We start from the raw sequence: 22,245 nt of genomic DNA on the forward strand, positions 1-22,245 counted from the left end.
TAAGTAATAATAAGTGGATAGTGGTTTTGTTTTTACCTGAGTGAGGGGGGAGTTATTTCCTAGCCTCACTGGCCCAAATTCACTAACCTGTGCAAATTCGCCGGCATCCGCTTCGCCGCACTTCGCCAGGCGTATTTTCGCCAGCGCTACACAAATTCACTAAAATCCAAAGTTGCGCTCAGAGGAAGCGTAAGGTTGCGAAGTTGCGCTAGCGTTAATTCACCAAACAAATCGAAGTTACGCTAGCGATGGTTAATTTGCATATGGCGCCAAATTGAAGTTACAATGGAGGTATATGTAGCAGCACTACACAAGCCTGGGAAACCTTCAAAACAGCAAATAAAATGTTTATTTTGCCCTACACATGTGCCCACTGTATAGTTAAGGTGCCATGAGTTAGGAAATGTAGGGGGGAAGGAGGGGAGCCCCAAAAAAAATGTCGATCTTTTTCAGCCTATCACCCATAAAAAAAGAAAAAACGCCAGCGTTTTTTGGGACTTACAAAATTTTTTAACTTTTTTGGAAGCAATCCCTATCTACTCTATTGCACTTCGCCTGGTCTGAGGTGGCGAAGGAAGTCTGGCGTAAAAGGTATTGTTCAGAAAAATGCGCACGTCAGTGAATTTGTGTAGTTATGTCCATTGCGCAAATTCGCCAGGCGTAAGGGTGCGAAGTAACACTAGCGAATTTACGCTAGTGTCCGTTAGTGAATCAGCAAATTAACTAAATTGAACTACGCTGGCGAATTCACGCTAGCGTTAGGCGCATCGTCCTTTAATGAATTTTGGTCACTGTGTCTCAGGCTTAAGTTAAGGAGGAGTTCATTATACAGAGCAACAATTGATCTGGAAATTACAACTGACCCTAAACTTAAACAGCCACTCACTTTGTGAAGTTGCCAAAAGACCAGATCTTTACCTGATCTGCCATCCTAGGTGGTGAGCCAAATGGGAGCTGATATGATTAGGACCCTTGGGTAAACCATGGAAGGAGTACTGTACTAGACAAGATTCTTAAAGGGATCCTGTCATCGGAAAACATGTTTTTTTCAAAACCCATCAGTTAATAGTGCTACTTCAGCAGAATTCTGCACTGAAATCCATTTCTCAAAAGAGCAAACAGATTTTTTATATTTAATTTTGAAATCTGACATGGGGCTAGACATTTTGTCAATTTCCCAGCTGCCCCCAGTCATGTGACTTGTGCCTGCACTTTAGGAGAGAAATGCTTTCTGGCAGGCTGCTGTTTTTCCTTCTCAATGTAACTGAATGTGTCTCAGTGGGACATGGGTTTTTACTATTGAGTGTTGTTCTTAGATCTACCAGGCAGCTGTTATCTTGTGTTAGGGAGCTGCTATCTGTTACCTTCCAATTGTTCTTTTGTTTGGCTGCTGGGGGGGAAAAAGGGAGGGGGGATATCACTCCAACTTGCAGTACAGCAGTAAAGAGTGATTGAAGTTTATCAGAGCACAAGTCACATGACTGGGGGCAGCTGGGAAATTGACAAAATGTCTAGCCCCATGTCAGATTTCAAAATTGAATATATAAAAATCTGTTTGCTCTTTTGAGAAATGGATTTCAGTGCAGAATTCTGCTGGAGCAGCACTATTAACGGATTCATTTTGAGAAAAATTTTTTTCCCATGACAGTATCCCTTTAAACCTGTCTGATCCTAGGGCCCCTTTTGTCACCCACCCTCTAACTAAATCTTTGTCTTTGGATGTTAGATGGACTTGGAAGGTTCAATTATCATAGGCACTTAAGTTGCTTACAGACATTTTAAGTCAACATTTTCTGACATCAATTATAGACATCCATTTTTGCTTTTTTTATATAACTCATTGAGTTACTGTATTCCTACAATATATGAACCTGACTTCTAACCAGTGCAAGAATGGGGTAAGGGATGGGGAGGGGTATAAAGAGCTTAACACTGGTAGCATGAAATTCTTTATCTTACACACACCTTTGCATTCATTTATACATTCTTTGTATTCCTGTTCTCCTTTAAATAGTATCCATGTAGCCCATTCGATGGTATAATCTATTTTGTGCTTTTCAGTGAAAGCTTTGCATTCCTCAAATTGTTGGATCTCTTCTACTTTCATCAGCCATTCCTTTACTGATGGTACTTGCGATGATTTGTTCTTATATTTATATATTATTCCTTCCTTGTAGAACTACGCTGCTATGAAACTGGTGAAGCCATTCAGTTGATCAGGGATGACCATAGCCTGCTAGTTAATGAAGCTCCTGCCTTTCAGCACCAAAGAACATGGAGACGCCAATGTGGAATATTTGAAACGTTGCTTCTAGAACTTTGGCAATGGAAACCCAGCTGCTGTATGGACATGTACAATATATTTTGTCTTTTATTAACTTTGCCTTATATGTAACGCTACATACCCTCTATGCACTGGAGGCAGCAATCACTGACCAGTGGATCTGCTTCAAAACTTGCGCACTATTACTTTTCAATATGTTCTAGAGTGAGCTATCAAGAACCTAAATATCTAGAAAAAATCTATAAAATTAAATATGGGGAAGTATAATTCCATTAATAACGTTTTAAAGTTTCTTCAGCTTTCATTAAAGGGCACTTAGTCCCTGTACTACATTATCTGCCATTATACCAAATAAGCAATATGGCTGTTTCCTGTTGGGATCTATTATTCTGTACATTCTGCATAGTTTTATGATTCTGATTGATGGGTCTGTAATCAGCCTTATTGCTTAAAGCTATATCCAGTATTATATATATATGTGTGTGTGTGTGTGTGGGGGGGGGGGGATTTACAGTCAAGTTTATCAAGACTAGGTAATTGGTGAAGGATCATCTGCACTTCTAGAGAATTCAGTGCCTGTCAATGAGCAGAGATCACAACTCTAACTCAGTTCTCTGGGTGTGATGTTACTCTTCACATCAAATCTCATTTCTGTCTTTAGTCTTCAGAACCTACCTAGATCTGCCCATTAGCAACTTGAGCTCCTTTAGATGGTGTCCTATTACAACCCACAGCATCCACATGACAAGGACACCTCACACACTTTTTATTCAGTTGCTTTCAAGGCTTTGAAGACCTCACTAGTGATACTAGAAGGCCATTTTTGGAAGAGCAGAGATGATAGATATGATACATATAAGCATATTTTCCCTTTATTAATAGATGTAATTACCCTGACCTTATTTTCTAACATGGTGGTCAGGTGAAAAAAGAAACATAAGAGATGAGCACTGTATATTGGTAGCCCACTGTCACCCCAGAATTTCCATTTACAATAACTAGAAAGTGAAGGCTTCTCTCGTCTTTGACCTACTGTAACTAACTATAGCTTTAATTTACTGACGTTGTTTCTCTACTTTGAGAGGTTGTTTGAAACCAATATGGTCTTCTTAGAGTATAGGTATTCAATAGCTAAGAGCCAAAATTGCTCTTCAGAAACAGATGGACCTTGTCTTTAGCCTCCTAATGTTAAGATGATGCCTTCACATCAACACCTGCTTTTATGTTGTCTATTGATGTAAGTGATGCTTTTAGCCAGTAGCTTTCAGATGTTTGTTGGTGGTCAAAGTTGTACCAAATGAAGGGCCACAAGATGACCAACAAAACTGTCTCCATGTTTTTCTACCTGTAACTGTTGACCTGTGGGGCCCCACTTAAAGACTAAATCTTTCCAAAAAGTTTTATTCCACCTTTTGAGTGCCTTCAGTTCTGTCTTACATATAATAAATATTGCCTTACGTCTCATAAAACTATGCAATAAATAATGTTAGGCCTAACATATCAGGAAATAAATCAGTTTAGGTATAATATTGCTTTGATTGAATTTTGAAACACTGGAAGAAAAGTCACTTAAAACACCCAGAGAATTTCCATGTATTGGGGTGCATGTTCCTGCAGTATAGAATCTGACCCCAGGGGTAGGCACTTTAGAATATAACGTTAGTACATTATAACTCCAAGAGTACAATAAAGTTGCTGGATGGTTGGTATAGCTTACTGACTTGGGGGCAAATGTTAACTAGCAATACTAGTATGGTTAGTAAAGTGAGCAGCACTGTAGAGATGTACTATGGGAATTGAGCCATTAAAGAGTGTAAGTGTTTTTGGTGTTCAGGGGCAGAAGTCTCCCCATTATCTGTCACTCTTTGAATCCACCCACGACTATGGCATGTTTTTATTAACAATTCCAGTTGACAGTTCCTAAACTGTTAACAGGTCTCATCAGAATATTTGTCTTCTCTCAAAATGAATGCAGATGGAGCAGTATTTATTTTTCAGTCCATAATCTGACTACAACAACATCCCATTCATTTTAGTGGGGAGAAAAGTTATAGCAGTTTGTCAAAAGCCTAAGGGGCCCATTTATTAAACCTCAACTTTCTTCTGCTCGAGGATTTTAGAAGGAAAATTAAAAATTTTCATGGATAAAAAAACCTCAATTTTTTAAAGATTTATTATACCCCAAAGCTGCTAAAAATCCGATCCTGAAAATACTCCATCTCAATCCTGTTGAGGTCATGTAGAAGTCAATGGCAGATGTCCCTGAAGTTGTTTCTTGACATCGTGATCTGTGCTGGCTTATCCGAAAAATCCAGGGTTTTCGTCTGATAATCCGAAGAAGTTACGTTTTTGCAGCGAAAACTCAATGAAATCGAGTTTTAAGAGCATCAATCATACGATTTGAATTGACGCTCATGGAGAAGTCAATGGCAGATGTCTATGAAGTTGTTTTTTGACATTATGATCTGCTCTCCAGTAATCCAAAAACGTTGAGTTTTTTTTAGGGAAAATTCGATAAAATCAAGTTTTCGGAGCAGCGATTGTACCATACGAATTGATGCTTGATTTTGTTGTGCCGTTTTGTTTCTTCAATTTTTTCGAGAAAAATTATTGATGAATGAGTTAAAATTGTGGAAGGGAGTTTGGTCGGATCTGTTTTCATAAAAAAATTTGATTAATTTGAGTTTTAGTAAATGTGCCCCAAGCACCATCTGTTGGGAGGAACCAACCAGCGATTTAGTCTCATTCTCATGACGTATATGAATGTAAACATTGAAATTTCCCTTGCACTGCAGTTTGATTGGGCCTCCATCATACAATTTAAGGGGTTTTTACAATGCTCAGGTTATCCATATACTAATAAACATAAGAGCCAAAGAAAGTACGATAAACACTGTTTGGTTACAATGTACATCGATGTCTTCGCAGATTCATTTTTTAGCATTTGGTCTCCAAGTCGCATCCAATGGTTAATTACTTCTGCCCAGTGTTAACATTTACTCAGTGTTTTGGATACTGGAAACGTGTATCAGAATGTTATAGAAGCAGATTTTATGTTTTCTTCAATATACTCTTCTTTCTTTTTATGTTTCTGATATTGTGCATGCCAAAGAATGAAACCAGTGCAAAGTGCTTTTATTTTATGTATGCAGTATTAAAAATGTATATTGTGATGATGATGATGATGATGATGATGATGCCACAGTTCATTGTCATGAATTGTTTGTTGTTTTAAAATTCTGAGTTTGGGGCATGAGGACTGACTTAAAAAAACACATATTTTCTTGCTTTGATTTTCTAAAAGAAATGCAAGTTATCAAGGTAATGATATCGACTGACATTTTATAGACTTCACAATCCTTAAAGCCTTATTAAATATCCAAACCTGATAAACAACGTTTATTGTACTTTTTTTTTTTTTTAATGGAGCCAGTGGTGAACATTTTAACAAAGAGTCGTACGTGGCACAAAGTCATTTAACAGACAATTTTCCAGTTCAAAGATTTGACTGCACGAGAAAGGTAAATGAATCCAAAGGGAAGCCAGTTAATGTGCTTTTCAAATATAATTTTTGGAATTCAACTGTCTGGCCTAAGACCATTTTTCAAGATTAAGTTGAATGTAGACTGCAGTATAGATATCCAACCAAATTCGCAACATCTATAGCAGTAACTTTTGAAAGTTCAAATTCTTTTTGAACCAATGAAAACACTGTTGCAGCATGTGAATCCAGAGACCCCAAATCTCCCCCTAACTGACCTTCAGGCTGGGCCCCCTTAGCTCAAAACAAGGTTACAGATATATAGAAACATTGGGGTGTCACCCTGCTATAGTTTCTGGGGTACCCAGGGCACAAATAAGCTCTCACCCCAAATCTCCCCCTAACTGGCCTTCAGGCTGGGCCCCCTTAGCTCATAACAAGGTTACAGATATATAGAAACATTGGGGGGTCACCCTGCTATAGTTTCAGGGGTACACAGGGCACAAATAAGCTCTCACCCCAAATCTCCCCCTAACTGGCTTTCAGGCTGGGCCCCCTTAGCTTATAACAAGGTTACAGATATATAGAAATATTGGGGTGTCAACCTGCTATAGTTCCAGGGGTACCCAGGGTACAAATAAACACTCACCCCAAATCTCCTCCTAATTGACCTTCAGACTGTGCCCCCCTTAGCTCATAACAAGGTTACAGATATATAGAAACATTGGGGTAACAGTCACTCTGCTATAGTTCCAGGGGTACCCAGGGTACAAATAAACACTCACCCCAAATCTCCCCCTAACTGACCTTCAGACTGGGCCCCCTTAGCTCATAACAAGGTTACAGATAAATAGAAACATTGGGGTAACAGTAACATCTGGTTCCTCCGTTCCTTTCTCTTTCCCCTTTCTGCCATTGTTCTTCACAACCAAGTCTATCATGTACAACAATCATGTACAAGAACTCCTAGGCCATTATTCATGTTTATCCAGTTATCTGGCCTGCATTTTGGAGACTCCACATCTAATCTGCGACTAGGACACTTTAACCGACGATTTATTTAGTTCCCAAATCTAGATGAGACAAGCCTGCTGCCACCCCCAATTGCCACATGCTCCTCAGAACCCCATCTCACTTGACAACAGCATTCATCCACAGCCCTAACTCTCTTTTCCCCCCGGCAATTTGCAACTTGCATAAGATGTTATAGTTGTGGCTTTATAAGGCAGTTAGAAGAGGTACTGTATGTACCTTCCACCCCCCAATGTTCCCAACATTGTGCTCTAGGCATACAATATGTAATAATAATAATTCTGCCTACCCCTAGTAGCCTGGTTATATAGATACCATGAAATCATGGTAGAATAAGTATTTCCCTGTACTAGGTAAAATCACGCAGGTAAAATTTTGCAGACACACGAATGGGACCTGTTATCCAGAATGCTTGGAACTTTGGGTTTTCTTGATAAGGGATCTTTCTGTAATTTGGATCTTCATACCTTCTACTAGGAAATCATGTAAAACATTAAATAAATCCAACAGGCTGGCTTTGCTTCCAATAAGGATTAATTATATCTGAGTTGGGATCAAGTACAAGCCACTGTTTTATTATTACACAGAAAAGGGAAATCATTTTTTAAACTTCGGATTATCTGGATAAAATGGAGTCAAGGTGAGGTGGCCTTTCTGTTATTTGGAGCTTTCTGGATAACAGGTTTCCAGATAATGTATCCCATACCTGTAGTGGCTTTTCACATCATGACCCAAACTTGACATAAACCACAATTTTTTCTTCTGCATTCTATTAACTACCATTTAGTTCTGTTTAAATTGTATTTTATTATAAAAAGGTGCAAATATGTATGTCAATAGTCATTACCAAGCAATGGCCCTTTTGAGTACATTTTGTGTTATTCCAAATCAAATTTGTCTCTGTGCAGCCATAAAATTGCCAGAACAATAGACCTGTAGTAGAGAAGTTTCCATCGACATGCTAATGCCCAATAAGCTTTCCAATGAATCATTTGTGTCCCAGACCAAAGAATTCACAATTATAGCAGCTCTGTAACAAAATATGGTATGGGATAGATTATTATCTGTGGTTTCGAAAATATAAAAGGATTGCATTGATCTTGTTTAAATGTTAAGCAGGTCGAGGAAGCCAGCGCTGAGGTTTTTTGTTGTTTTTATTATAGGATATTCAGGGTAGCAATTTGTTTTTAGGAAAGAATGGTAAGACATTTGCACAGCTGACATTTGGTAAATGGTTCTACATGATTGAACTGTTTCCACTGGACCATCATTTTGACATTATAAAGAATTGAAGTCAGGGTCTATTTGCATAAAATCAGAAAATGTTTCTAGGATGACTCAAAAGGAAACCGTTATGATAGAAAACTTGTTGTTGGGGCGACCAAATGACTAATCGAAACAAGAGCCCTTCTTAAAGATTCACATTTTGGTTTTTCCATTGGTAGTTAGAGGTGGTTGGTTGCCAGTTTCATTTTCACTGGGCCCCAATTATACCTTTGAAGAAGGTGCAATATGGAGCAGTTAGTAACTTTTGTGGGTTTTAAAAAGCAAATCGAAATATAATCAGGACCAAGGACAAGTAATATTATAAGTACATAGATCATCGAGTACCATGTCTCTGCCTTGGGCAATTCAAAGAGGGCTTCATCTCACCTCTATTTTTAGCACTTGTCTCCTTTCGACTGAATCTCATACAATTTTACTCCACATTACATTCTGGCAATTAGTGATGGTCAAATTTGTCCTGTTTCGCTTTGCCGAAAAATGGAGAATTTTGACGCCGGCGTCAATTCGTGGATGTCAAAATTGACAATTCCAACACCGCCAACAATTTGATGGGCATTGAAGTCAATGGCCAAATGCGGAAATTCGCGCTTGACAAATAAATTCACCCATCACTACTGGCCATTCCTTTCATGTAGTTAGTTCTGTCCTGGGGATCAACCCTCTGAGGGGTCTATTTGTCATGCTGTTTAAAAAGTGGAGTGAAGCATTACCAGTGATTTTGCTCAGAGCAACCAATTAGCAATTAGATTTTTACAGCATCAGTGTTGGGTATAAGTGAAGTTGTCTTCTTCTACCCTTACTTTTATGTGCTCCTCCTTGGACAGGCCAGACTTAAGAACTAAAACCTGCAACCCCAGAGGCCCCTTGTGCATAATTGTCATGGGTGATTGTTATTGTTGATGGAGTATGAGTTTGATGAGTATGTTTAGATGGAAGAGTGAAAATATCAACTTATGCCTGGGCACTGTAATAAGGTAAAGTGCAAAAAGATTACAGTGCTAGAAAATCTCAGGTAGACCAGCTCCCCAATTCTAATATTGGAGAGGTGAGGAGGTGCAGGAAACACAAAGGGAGAACAAAATACAACAAAGCTAAAAAAGAGAAACAGGGCAGGGTTCTTGTTGAGGTGGGACTAGAGTAAGAGATACTCAGCATTAATGGAGAAAAATAAATTCCTTAGCTGAAGAGCTGCCATTCATCCTAACTGAGTCAGACTGGGGCTGCTGTAAGAATACATTTCAAGTGATCAGAGCTCCGGCCATAAGAGCAGAAACCTGGATTTTCCATGATCATATCCAGAGACCAAAGTTAAAGAATCATAGCAACAAAGTGTAAATATACTTTAATTACAATAATCTGTTTATGAATCTTTAAGCATATAAATGCTATGGGCATGTTTAAAACATGGAAGGGGCACTGGTTAGTGGGGTACAGAAGATGACCGTGCCCATCAATTTTCATAGCAATGGAATGGAACAAAATTCTAAATAAAAGGATAACATAGGTTTAGGTTCAATGCCCTCCTGTAGGCTTCAGTTTCTATGTATCTGGGTGCTCAATCATTGGCTTCTTCTGTCTGATTCATTGGTTGATGGCTTTCCAGCCTGTTCTTGACCGTTGCCCATATTATAAACACAATATTGATTAAACCTTCAGATGCCATTCTCCTTGTCTTTGGCCTGTTTTTTGGGCTTGAGGAGAAGTCTTTATGCTGTGCGGCCCTCACACAACCTCAGGCACATGAATATGTCTTATTTTAGCTGAAATGATGTTACATCATTCATGTCTATCATTAAAAAATCACAAAGAAAGAAATATCTACTATATCTGCTACATGGTGTAATAAAACATTCTAACAAATACAATATTTTATTTGGATGCGTTCCTTAATATTCTTCCAAGAATCAGCAATCACTTTGTTCAATTCCCAACGCTATAAGATTTAACAAAACGATTGCCCATGCAACACTTAGTGGTCCATTTATTAAACCTCAAATGTATCTGGTCAAGGATTTGAAGGGGAAAACTCAAATTTTTCGTGGAGAAAAAAAAAAACCTTACATTTTTAGAGATTTATTTTACCCCAAGCTGCTAAAAAGCTGAATCTGAAAATACTCCATCTCAAACTGTTGAGGTCATGTAAGAAGTCAATGGCAGATGTCCTTGACACCATCATCTGCGCTGGATAATATGATAAAGTCAGGGTTTTTGTCCAATAATCCGACAACATAGAGTTTTCACAGTGACAATCGTACAATACAAATTCATTTTTTCGTGACGTTTTTTCTCTCTGACTTTTTCGAGAAAAATTATTAATAAATGAGTTAAAATCATGAAAGGGAGTCTGGTTGACTTTGTTTTAATAAAAACATGAGATTCGTTTGAGTTTAAGTAACTAACCCCCTTAATGTTAGCAGCTTCTACATGTTATAGTACAGAGATGCTGAATATGTTAGTAGGTATCAAATATACAACAAACCTTCACAAAGATAATTATGAAAATCACTTTGTGGAACTCAGAAGACCCCCTTTGCATTTTTTTCTCCTAAATGTTATTAAAGATATGATGTTGTTAAATGTAAGTGACCATATGTTGGTACAGATCTTTCATTAGCCTATAACAACTAAGAATTAACTAACATAATTAAACTATGAGGTCAATGGGTATCAGATGTATCCTTGCCCCCAATGAAAAACTGATAGGGAATCCAAATATTCCATAAACTGAATGGATTGAATGCCATTCCATCAAAGTCATCATTATAGGGTCTCTGCTGTATGCCGTACTGTGTGATTAACTATTGTAAACATGTTTCCTCGAACAAAACAAAATGTGGGAGCAAAGTTGGATCCCATTGCAGTTCCTGGCCCTCTAGCTGACGGATAAATTTAAGGCACATTTGTTTTGCAGAGAGACATCTCCATTTTGCTGTGGTATGACTTTTCACCCTGAAGCTACTATTCGTTGTCTCTCACTAGTAGTCTCACAGCAACTACCAGTAGGAACTTAGAAGTAATAATAATGATACATTAGCTGTTCTGTCAACTTAGTCAAACTGAGAAACGTGTTCTTTATTAATTAGAATGAATACAGTGCTTCAATTGTCAGCTTAGGGATGTGGGTGCAAATTAGATCTTTTTTCATCAAAAAATATATACCTGTTTGGTGTTCATGCCTGGAACACGGATAGGGGTTTTGATTTAACAGATTTCAAGCAAATTGGTAAGTGAACGTGTAATCATCAAGGGGATATTTAGTTCAATAAAAGACCCCTGTTGCCCACCACATATCACTGTCTCTCTTGATGGTGGGGGGCCCCTCAGATCCCGGGCAGGCAGCAGTTTTGGGTCAGCAAGGCCCATGAATGCCAGTGCCCATCGGGTTTTCTCCCCACCAGCCCAGTCTGACAGTTTACATAAACAACAAATCACTGGGAAAGAGTATAAGTATAAAAAGTATAAAAAGGTCATAGGGCACTAATAATTTACAATGTACAATGTACCATTTGTTTGCACTTTGCACTCTCCTTTCTATGCTTGTTGAATAGCAAAGTACAGAGTCTCTGCAGAGTACAGAGGCCCCAGGAACACAGTGGGAAGCACATAGATGGCCAATACAAGAGTCCTCTGCACTCAACCCATTATCAATATATTTAAGACATTGAGGCATTTTGTGCCATAAGATACTAAAAAATGCCTTACCCTTTAAACAACACAGGGATTGTTTGTCCATATATTGCAATATATTTAAGCTGAACAAATACGTCAAAGTCATCCCATATCTGGCCAGTCCTACGCTTAATTTTATCTGATTCATTAAGAATTCTATTGCTTCATTATACATTTTACTCTGGGACTTTTACCTGCAAATTACTTGCCGCTTTCAAGGTTAAAACTCCCAAACTTGGCTGCCCTTTTATTAGACACCAGTGGAATCACCTGACTATAGCTGGGAAGGGTGGGAGCCACAACATGGAGCTGGTCACTGCTCCTGTATAACTATAACAAACAAGGGAAAGTTGTGCTCACCACTAATTTTTAAAACCATTAGATGGGGGTGCAATGAGGCTGTGACCACAAAATACATAAAGACAAATACAAGAGTCCTCTGCACTCAACCCATTATCAATATATTAAGGACATTGAGACATGTTGTGCCTTGAGCTACTAAAATGCTTTACCCTTTAACAAAACAGGGATTGTTTGTCCATATATTGCAATATATTTAAGCTGCCAACTACGTCAAAGTCATCCCATATCTGGCACATAGATGACGCCCAGAATTAAGTAGAATTAGGAACTGAGGTACCCAGGGCCCACTGGGCTGCAACCTTAAGGGTCCCTCTCCCAATGTCCCCTGGCCCCCCCCCCCACAACACATCTCTTTTACCTTCTTCCTCCATCACTATGATCTGGGCAGAGGTGGCAGGAAAAGGTTTCCAGAGTCTGGGGGACCAAGTTTTTTTTTTGGTGTCTCACGAGCCCAGTCCGACCCCGATGACCCCATCTGGGAGCTGAATGAGCACTAAGGGGGTGCACTCTTGCATTCTTCATAAGATACTCACATCTATTCACATCGTTATTCAATAACACATGTTTGAGGATGAAGTCCCCCTTAGACAAGTGATTGGCTTCCCTTTGCCAATCAGTTAGAACGGTTCTTGTGCAAGAGGGAACTCGGCCTTTACATGGCTTTGGCGTAGGGTAGGGTTAAAGGGGATGCGTGAAACTCTAATGTTCTTCTGTTGTTACAAGATGAATATTGCTGTAGCTATTTGTATGTGTGTGTGTGGGGGGGTTCCCCCTCTTTAGAATGCCCATATTCCAAGATTGTCCGTAAGATCTAAAGAGCTTTGGCTGCTACACCAATAAAACTTCCTAATGAAGAAAAAAAAAAGAATATTTCATTCATTAGTCTCCCAAATGTTTACAAGAGAGAAACACAAAGATCTCATTGATGGAATTCCTTTGACGCAAGGAGTGTTGGCTACTCTCACCGGCACTAAAGCAAAACCACAGGAAGATTAAAGGGGCGCACAGAGGGCACTAATACAAAGCATCTCCGTCTGTCTGTCACAGCTTCACCACTTTGGTTTAATCATCTAAATTGTCCAACGGACATGGCATTTTTTTTTTAGCCTGGCACCATGTTAAATCAGTCTGCTTTAGGTTATATCATATTATACCCTGTTATACAGTGCAGTCCCTTGTCTGTATTGTAATTGTGACACAGAGATTGGCCCTTAGCGAACGCGCCTCCCGCAGAGATCAATCCCGGCCTTTGACATGAAACTCCAATTTAAACCATAGGCAATTGAAGTTTACTGCCTCGACATTTTATACGATGCAGAGAAGGGACTAAGACTTTATTTTAAAAAGGAAAAGGGGGGGTTATCATCGGAGGCACTGAATTGTGCTTAATAAATGGAATCATGAATGATTGTGAGCATAACTTAGGGACTGTTCCTGCTGAATTCTGCTTAATACAGGGGAATATCTATGCTGCCATAGTTTTATGGGATCTCTCTGTACAGACTATGAGCAAACTTAGGGACTGTTCCTGCTGAATTGTACTTAGTACAGGGGGATACCTATGCTGCCATAGTTTTATGGGATCTCTCTGTACAGACTATGAGCAAACTTAGGGGCTGTTCCTTCTGAATTGTGCTTAGTACAGGGAATACCTATGCTGCCATAGTTTTATGGGATCTCTCTGTACAGACTATGAGCAAATGTAGGGGACTGTTCCTGCTGAATTGTGCTTAGTACAGGGGAATACTTATGCTGCCATAGTTTTTATGCCATAGTATTAATGAAGCAACACCAGACTGGGGACCAACGTGGCTACTGCCTCAGGGGCCCCCCACACCCCCGCCACAACTGCAACCCCCCTTTGGCCCCCCACCCCAGCCACAACCCCCCAGCAGCCCCCCATGTGTACCTTTTTCTTTCTTACAGCCACAACTGGGGCCGGGCAATGGAAATGGTTTGATGCGGGTAGTGGGTTTGGGCCAGTGGGACCTACAAGGACCTGGGTCCACCGGGTTTTTTCCTGGTGTCCTGCCGGACCAGTTCGACCCTGCCTATAGCACAAGAATCCTTCATCAGACTCACAATTAATGCAGATGTAAATTTCCTCTTCAAAATACCATAAGATACCAAGTTATATGACGTACCATCATGCCCTAAACCTGCCACCACTATGTTCCATAAATCAGCAAAACATAACATGATACAAGACCATGAGTACAAACAACTTGCATTGTACCTTTTATGTTACGTTGTGTGATTATTTATAGATGTCAATTCACTTATAAAAAGGGACATCATTTATCTAAGGAGCAGCAGGTTGCTCCACCAATCCCAGTGTCAGAAATACTTTATGGATAGGGCCTAAGGGATGCTAATTTGTGCCCCAATGGGTTCCAGTAGCTGATCCTGAAGAAGGGAGGCTGTGTCCCCCCGAAACGTTGAATATTTATTGTTGGTGGCATTAATAAAAGGGGCACAATCCCCGACTGCAATATTGGTGTGTGCGTTTTTCGAAACTACATTCCAGTAGCTGTGTCGACAGGGTTAGTGTCTTGCATTTGTGCCCACATGTTGTAGAGCTTGTCCAGCCTGATTCAAATCAGGGGTTTGACATTTCCGAGTTCAGACAACATTACACAAGGCTTACAGTTTCCACATTCCATCATTATTTAAATTAGATACAGTTAGGATATACAGAAAGGATATACTAATAAGGGAAGATTACTCAATACGGAGGAAAGAGCATTAGCAGATGTGAAAACATCCTCTGTAGGCAACTGCTTACACGCAAAATATATAAAGCATTGGCTAAGGAGCCTGAAGATCCATGCCCTAGACATTACCATCTTTCATTCATCATTTCCAGTTGAGCCTTTTCCCCACACCCTTGCACTTCCCTTGGGGCTATGAAATAGACATGATTATTAATAAGATGAGCCTGGCTGGGTTACATGAAGAAGCTGTACGTGGCTGGGTCTGCTCCACCGCTCTGCTTGATTCATATTTGATATTGATCATAAAAGTGATTGCTTTTGATCCATATTCCAGTCAACCGGCCTCCAGTTTGATCAAGGAGGCCAAAATCTGCTGTCCACATCTGATCAATTATGGAAACGTTTAGCTCTAGCAGGATCTAATTGGCAGAGGAGTTGATCGCAGACAGTATCCATGGCTGATCAAGCTCTGAGCCAAAAGGATTTTCCTTCTTGTCCATCTGATTAATAAAAGTGATTGTTTTTAACCCATATCCAGGAACTGGCTGCCAATTTAGTCAAGAGATTCCAAAATCCACTGTCCATATCTGGTCAAGTGTTGAAACTTTTAAGCAGGACAGGGTCTACTAGGAGACCTTCTACTGGAGGTTAGTGATGAGCGAATCTGTTGTTTCGACAAAAAATTCTCAAAAGGCAGTGAAGTCAATGGGCGGCAACATTTTTTTGTGCGCAACAATTTTTCTAGCTCCAAATGCATTAAAGTCAATGGGAGTTTTTTCCTGTTCAACTGTTTTGTCTCTGGGAATTCTTTGTCCAAATGCATTAAAATCAATGGGCATTTTTTCTTATGGCAACTTTTTTGTCCAAATGCATCAAAGTCAACTGGCATTTTTTCTCAAGGGCACTTTTTGGTCTCTGCGATATTTTGGTCTAGGCAGAGAAAAAATTTTCAGATTGCAAAATGTGGCATTTCACCATAAATCCATGGCTGGCGAAAAAATTCGCTCATCACTACTGAAGGTCAATTGCCAATCTGTGAGAATCATTCTTTTGTAGGACCAAACCATTTGCCAATGTCACAATGATCACTGTATAAGGAACATGATTTAAAAAGAAAACACACACACACTGGCCTCTGATTAACCTACTTAAAAAACCTATTTAGTAAAGAAAACTATGATGAACTTCTGGAACAATTTATTTGTGGTCGTTGGGGATATTCGGAGGTAAATTGTTTACTTAATGGCTCACAACTGTGTGCGTGTGAGACCGAAAAAACCAAAAGCAAACCTAATGTTACACAAGTGGGTATCGTTTTTCCTTAAATAAAAATCTTGAGCTGGATGTAACACTACACTAAGAGCTAATTACACTCCCAACCCTGCCAAGTCCGATGTTGAGTTGTTAATTATGTCACGTTGATGTGGTGCAGGAGGCTACTGTAGGCCTTCTGGGGCAAGAGGAATGCTGAGTTTAGCAGCTAGGGTTACATCAATGGCTACATTTCTTGCTTTTTTGCTCAGTGGCTTCAAAGGGGGTGAAATTCATTATGCTTTAAGCCATACAATTTGAAGTCAGCCGGTGCCAAAATCGGCAGGTCAAGCAGTGAGTCAAAGCAACAGAAAAGGTAGGAGCCAAGGTTACAAAAACACTAGGACTGAGTTCCATTGTTCCCATTCAAAAAAACACTGGGAAGTTTCCATGTCCTCTTCCCATTTTGATTTTTTTGGAATCATTTTCATATCTATACTTTATTTTTAAAATAGCATACAGCTCTCTGAAAAATTGTGGGGGGGGGAGGCAAATAGGTTCTCAGTTTGCAGAGAGAAATAATTAATTCTACATTTTCATGTCTGTTGGTATTAACTGTGCTGGCATGACTGATGGTTATATTGTTGCCACTTGTTTGATAAAATGGGAAATGCAGAGGTCGGTCTATCTATCTATCTATCTATCTATCTATCTATCATCTATCTATCTATCTATCTATCTATCTAACTATCTATCTATCTATCTATCTATCTATCTATCTATCTACCTATCTATCTATCTATCTATCTATCTATCTATCTATCATCTATCTATCTATCTATCTATCTATCTATCTATCTATCTATCTATCTATCTATCTATCTATCTATCTATCTGTCTCTCTGTCTGTCTGTCTTTCTGTCTAGCAATCTACGTATCTATCTATCTGTCTGTCTTCTGTCTGTCTATCTATCTATTATCTATCTATCTATCTATCTATCTATCTATCTATCTATCTATCTATCTAATCTATCTATCTATCTATCTATCTATCTATCTATCTATCTATCTATCTATCTATCTATCTATCTATCTATCTATCTATCTATCATCTATCGATCTATCTATTATCTATCTATCTATTATCTATCTATCTATCTATCTATCTATCTATCTATCATCTATCTATCTATCTATCTATCTATCTATCTGTCTGTCTGTCTGTCTGTCTGTCTGTCTGTCTGTCTATCTATCTATCTATCTATCTATCTATCATCTATCTATCTATCATCTATCTATCTATCATCTATCTATCTATCTATCTATCTATCTATCTATCTATCTATCTATCTATCTATCTATCTATCTATCTATCTATCATCTATCATGAAAAAAATAGGCGTTATTAATCAATGTTAAAATTGTATATACAAGAGGGCAGGGAGATACAGCTGATTGATTAATAAAGCCTATTTTGGCTCCACCGCTGATGTTGATCCGGCTATCATCCCTTGTACCATGTGCCTTTGACGATTGTTTAATGCTGTGACCAGAACGGCCGAGTGGGATTTACCGGTGATTGGACATGTATACTCTCTCCTCTGCAGTCGGCGGATTCCCCATTTTCCGCAGCCTCACGGATTAATAGGCTTTTGACTTCTGGGTTCCTCAACTCCCATTTGAAAGCTGCAAAAAGAATCAGACAGTTGTCAAAAAAAACTTTAAAAGATAAAAAATGAAGAGTAATGGAAATGTTGTTAAGAATTGCTAATTCTATAACATACTGAAAGTAAACTTCACTAAGCAGTTTTGACCCTTCTGTCAGTGTCGGACTGGGTTGCCGGGACACCAGGAAAGAGCCTTTGTGGGCCCGCTCCCCTGCCTGTAAAGTAGCCTCTCCTCCTACCGGATCTGATATCGGCAAAGGAGGAGGAGGAAGTAAGCGGTGCACACATGGATTGGGGGTAGGGTTGCCACCAGCCCTGTTTTGACCCAGACAGCCCAGTTTTCGGGAGGACTGTCTTGGTAAAAACTGCCAGTTTTCCTAATTTGAAAAATAAGATTGGCAATCGCCGATCGCCACTTCCTACCCCCACCAATATGCGGCACAAGACCACCCCCACAACATCATGAGCCCGTCCACAATTTCCCGCCCCATATCATTATTGTCTCATCCCCAGCTGGGAGCTACCGGCTGAAATAGGTGGAAACCCTAGTTGGGCGCTAGGTTGGATGCCTGGAAGAGGGCCCTTCAGTTGAAGTCCCAGCAGGTCCCGGATGGCCCAGTCTGACCCTGCCGCAATTCAGGCGGCACTCCGGAAAAGTTTGAAGAGGTTTATTGCAACATTAGGGTGACAGCATCGCCTTATGCATTTCGGGAAACATTCCCTTATGGGAATTGCTTATTTGGACCTATACTATAGCCGACTGAGCACGCAGAGCTTGTGGAGCTGACTGGAAGAATATGAAGTGGTGGGGTCTTGAGCGGTCAAATTCTTACTGACTTCCATGTTGGTGTGTCTGATACCCGCCACTATTTCACCATTACTGCCCCTTCCCCTCATGTTGTGCAGTGGGAATTCACATTATGGGTGAAATGGAAATATCAGCTCTATGCACCCACATCGTTGTGCGGAGAACCATTGTGAGTTTCAATTGAAGAAGTGATCCCATTCCTAAATGAGAGAATGATGCCACATCCTAAATTTTAATTTTTTGTGTCTTGTTCTTGCAGTAAAAGGCACTTAAAATGGAAACATCTTAAACATTACATAGGATTTGATTCAAATATGAAAATGTACCGACTGCGGTTTCACAGTTAGACATCATTACTGCATTTGAGATTAAAAGCAACAAACCGGGGTCATCATAAATTATCGTCTCTTCGGTCTTCAGTTGCGAGGAAGGAGAGGAAAAACCCTGAAATCCACACCACAACATTTTTATTACCGAGAGCCTCTGAAGAAATTCATCATTCAACATAATGGGGTCATTTGAAAAGAATATTAAGGCTTTGCCGTGAACATGAAACCGAAAATCTGCAAACCATCTGTCTTTGGGTGTGAGTGTTTAAGGCTAAGTAATGTGTTCGCATAAATATTTAGTCAATTTCAAGAGACAACAACAGTTCCGTCGAACAGTTGGGTTACGCCATGATGAACGGGAATTGTGCAGCCAAAGCTGAAAAAGTGGGAGCGTCGGCTTCGGATGTCACCATTTGACAAGTATTGGCTTTCGACGCAAGGAAAATGTCAGCGGCTGCAGGAGCTTGGAACACAGGAAACCATGGATCCAGACGAGAAAATTACAAATTGTATACAATGATATTAAGTCTCCCGTAAAATTTGCTGGGTGGAGCGAGTGGCTTCCTGATGGTGGACTCCCCTACTTGAATGTTGTGTCTCGCAGTTTGGAACTCCCTTATCTCGCTCGGCATCGGATTCTGTAGATCTTGGACAAAGTTGGACAATTCCATTCTGTTTGATTATAAATCAGTCATTATGTGGCCTTAGATCAGATAGTAAAGTAAATCATCCAATATATTATCTGTCTGTATGTGTTTCAAGACTGCTGAATTGTGCTTAGTACAGGGAAATGTCTAGGGTGTCATAGTTTTATGGGCTCTCTCTGTACAGACTATGAGCAAACTTAGGGACTGTTCCTGCTGAATTGTTCTTAGTACAGGGAATACCTATGCTGCCATAGTTTTATGGGATCTCTCTGTACAGACTATGAGCAAACTTAGGGACTGTTCCTGCTGAATTGTGCTTTGTACAGCAAATACCTGGATTGAATCTACCTTTGAAGATTTACAGTTGGGTTGCTTTTACTGCAAGAACAAGACACAAAAAATAAAAAATTAGGATGCGGGACATTTTTTTCCTGGCACAGAAAACATCATTCTCTCATTTAGCAATCGGATCACTTCTTCAATTGAAACTCACAATGATTCTCCGTCGATAGCCACTTCAAGATTCTCCTCAGGGGTCCCCAACCTGTTTTATCCATGAGCCACATTTAACTGGGGAGCATTGCAAGCATGACATAAAAGTCCCTGGGGGTGCCAAATAAGGGCTGTGATTGGCTATTGGTAGCCCCTATATGGACTGGCAGTCAGGTCTGGGAGTCAAAATAGGCCCTGGCAAAGAGGCCCAAACAGTCCCCCACCAGCCCCTCTGGCATTTGCCAGAACCTACAGTTTGGCAGTCTGGGCCTGCTGACAGCCTACAGGAGAGGAGACTCTATTTGGCAGTACATCTGGTTTTTATACAACCAAAACTTGCCTCCAAGCCTGGAATTCAAAAATAAGCTCCTGCTTTGAGACCACTGAGAGCAACATTCAAGGGGTTGGAGAGCAACATGATGATGGGATCACTGATTTAAGGTGGCCATACATGAGCAGGTTAAGGCTGCCGATATTGGTCCGTTAGACCAATTGGGCAGTTTATCTGCCAGTATGGGGCTTCAGACGGGTCTCCCTAATCGATATATGGCCAAAAATTGTTCACATATTGATCAGGGAGGTTTGATTTTTCTGGAGATCAAGGACTGCATTGGCTAATTGATGCGGTTCTACGATACGTCGACAGCCATTCTCTTCATTGTAATCTGATCATATATTAACAGAATAAAGCTGGCCATAGACGCAAAGATCTGATCGTACAACTTGAGGATTCATACGATTTTCGGACCGTGTGTGGAGAGACCCGACATTTTTATGTCGGGTGGAGATCGGTTGTTTGGTCGATCGGCTGCCGATAATATCTCTGCATGTATTGCTGATCGTACGACTTTCGTACGATTGCTGTCAGGGGCAGAACATCAGCTGATCTGTTCTTTTCTACTTTATTTGATTGGAATGGTTAGTGGCAGGTCGGGAGATGGGAACGTCCGATCGTACATTGATTCGTACAATCAGATCTTTGCGTCTATGGCCAGCTTAAGAGACTAAGAGACTTCCTGTTACAGTTAGAGCTGCAGTATTTCTGGTCAGGTGATCTCTTCCTGTTACAGTTAGAGCTGCAGTATTTCTGGTCAGGTGATCTCTTCCTGTTACAGTTAGAGCTGAAGTATTTCTGGTCAGGCGATCTCTTCCTGTTACAGTTAGAGCTGCAGTATTTCTGGTCAGGTGATCTCTTCCTGTTACAGTTAGAGCTGCAGTATTTCTGGTCAGGTGATCTCTTTCTGTTACAGTTAGAGCTGCAGTATTTCTGATCAGGTGATCTCTTCCTGTTACAGTTAGAGTTGCAATATTTCTGGTCAGGTGATCTCTTCCTGTTACAGTTAGAGCTGCAGTATTTCTGGTCAGGTGATCTCTTCCTGTTACAGTTAGAGCTGCAGTATTTCTGGTCAGGTGATCTCTTCCTGTTACAGTTACAGCTGCAGTATTTCTGGTCAGATGATCTCTTCCTGTTACAATTAGAGCTGCAGTATTTCTGGTCAGGTGATCTTTTCCTGTTACAGTTAGAGCTGTAGTATTTCTGGTCAAGTGGTCAGGTGATCTCTTCCTGTTACAGTTAGAGCTGAAGTATTTCTGGTCAGGTGATCTCTTCCTGTTACAGTTAGAGCTGCAGTATTTCTGGTCAGGTGATCTCTTCCTGTTACAGTTAGAGCTGCAGTATTTCTGGTCAGGAGAACTCTTCCTGTTACAGTTAGGGATGTAGCGAACTGTTCGCCGGCGAACTAGTTCGCGCGAACTTCGACTGTTCGCGTCCGCCGCAAGTTCGCGAACGTCGCGCGACGTTCGCCAATAGGCGTTCGCGTCAAAATCGGTCGCCCATTCGACCATTCGATCGCTAAAATCGAACGATTTTCGTTCGATTCGAACGAAAATCGTTCGATCGAACGATTAAAATCCTTCGATCGTTCGAATCGAACGATTTTCGGATGATCGAAGTTCGCGAACAGTTCGCGAACAGTTCGCAAATTATGCCGGCGTTCGCGAACGGCGTTCGCGAACACATCGGCGGCGGTTCGCTACATCCCTAGTTACAGTTAGAGCTGCAGTATTTCTGGTCAGGTGATCTCTTCCTGTTACAGTTAGAGCTGCAGTATTTCGGGTCAGGTGATCTTTTCCTGTTACAGTTAGAGCTGTAGTATTTCTGGTCAGGTGATCTCTTCCTGTTACAATTAGAGCTGCAGTATTTCTGGTCAGGTGATCTCTT

General features: G+C 40.3%; 1 protein-coding gene across 8 annotated transcripts in view; it reads left to right on the top strand.

Annotated features, from left to right (window-relative positions):
* The window catches only part of LOC108697270 (dysferlin), a 179,708-nt gene extending 175,228 nt beyond the window's left edge, over positions 1 to 4,480 (top strand). For all 8 annotated transcript variants that reach the window (XM_041586944.1, XM_041586953.1, XM_041586971.1 and 5 more), the window contains one exon: positions 2,178 to 4,480. In XM_041586944.1, coding sequence (XP_041442878.1) covers positions 2,178 to 2,216 — 39 coding nt within the window. In that variant the 3' untranslated portion in view covers positions 2,217 to 4,480. The remainder of the gene's footprint in view (positions 1 to 2,177) is intronic.
* The last annotated feature ends 17,765 nt before the right edge of the window (positions 4,481 to 22,245 follow it).

Source organism: Xenopus laevis, chromosome 1L (assembly GCF_017654675.1).
Source record: "Xenopus laevis strain J_2021 chromosome 1L, Xenopus_laevis_v10.1, whole genome shotgun sequence".
NCBI lineage: Eukaryota > Metazoa > Chordata > Amphibia > Anura > Pipidae > Xenopus > Xenopus laevis.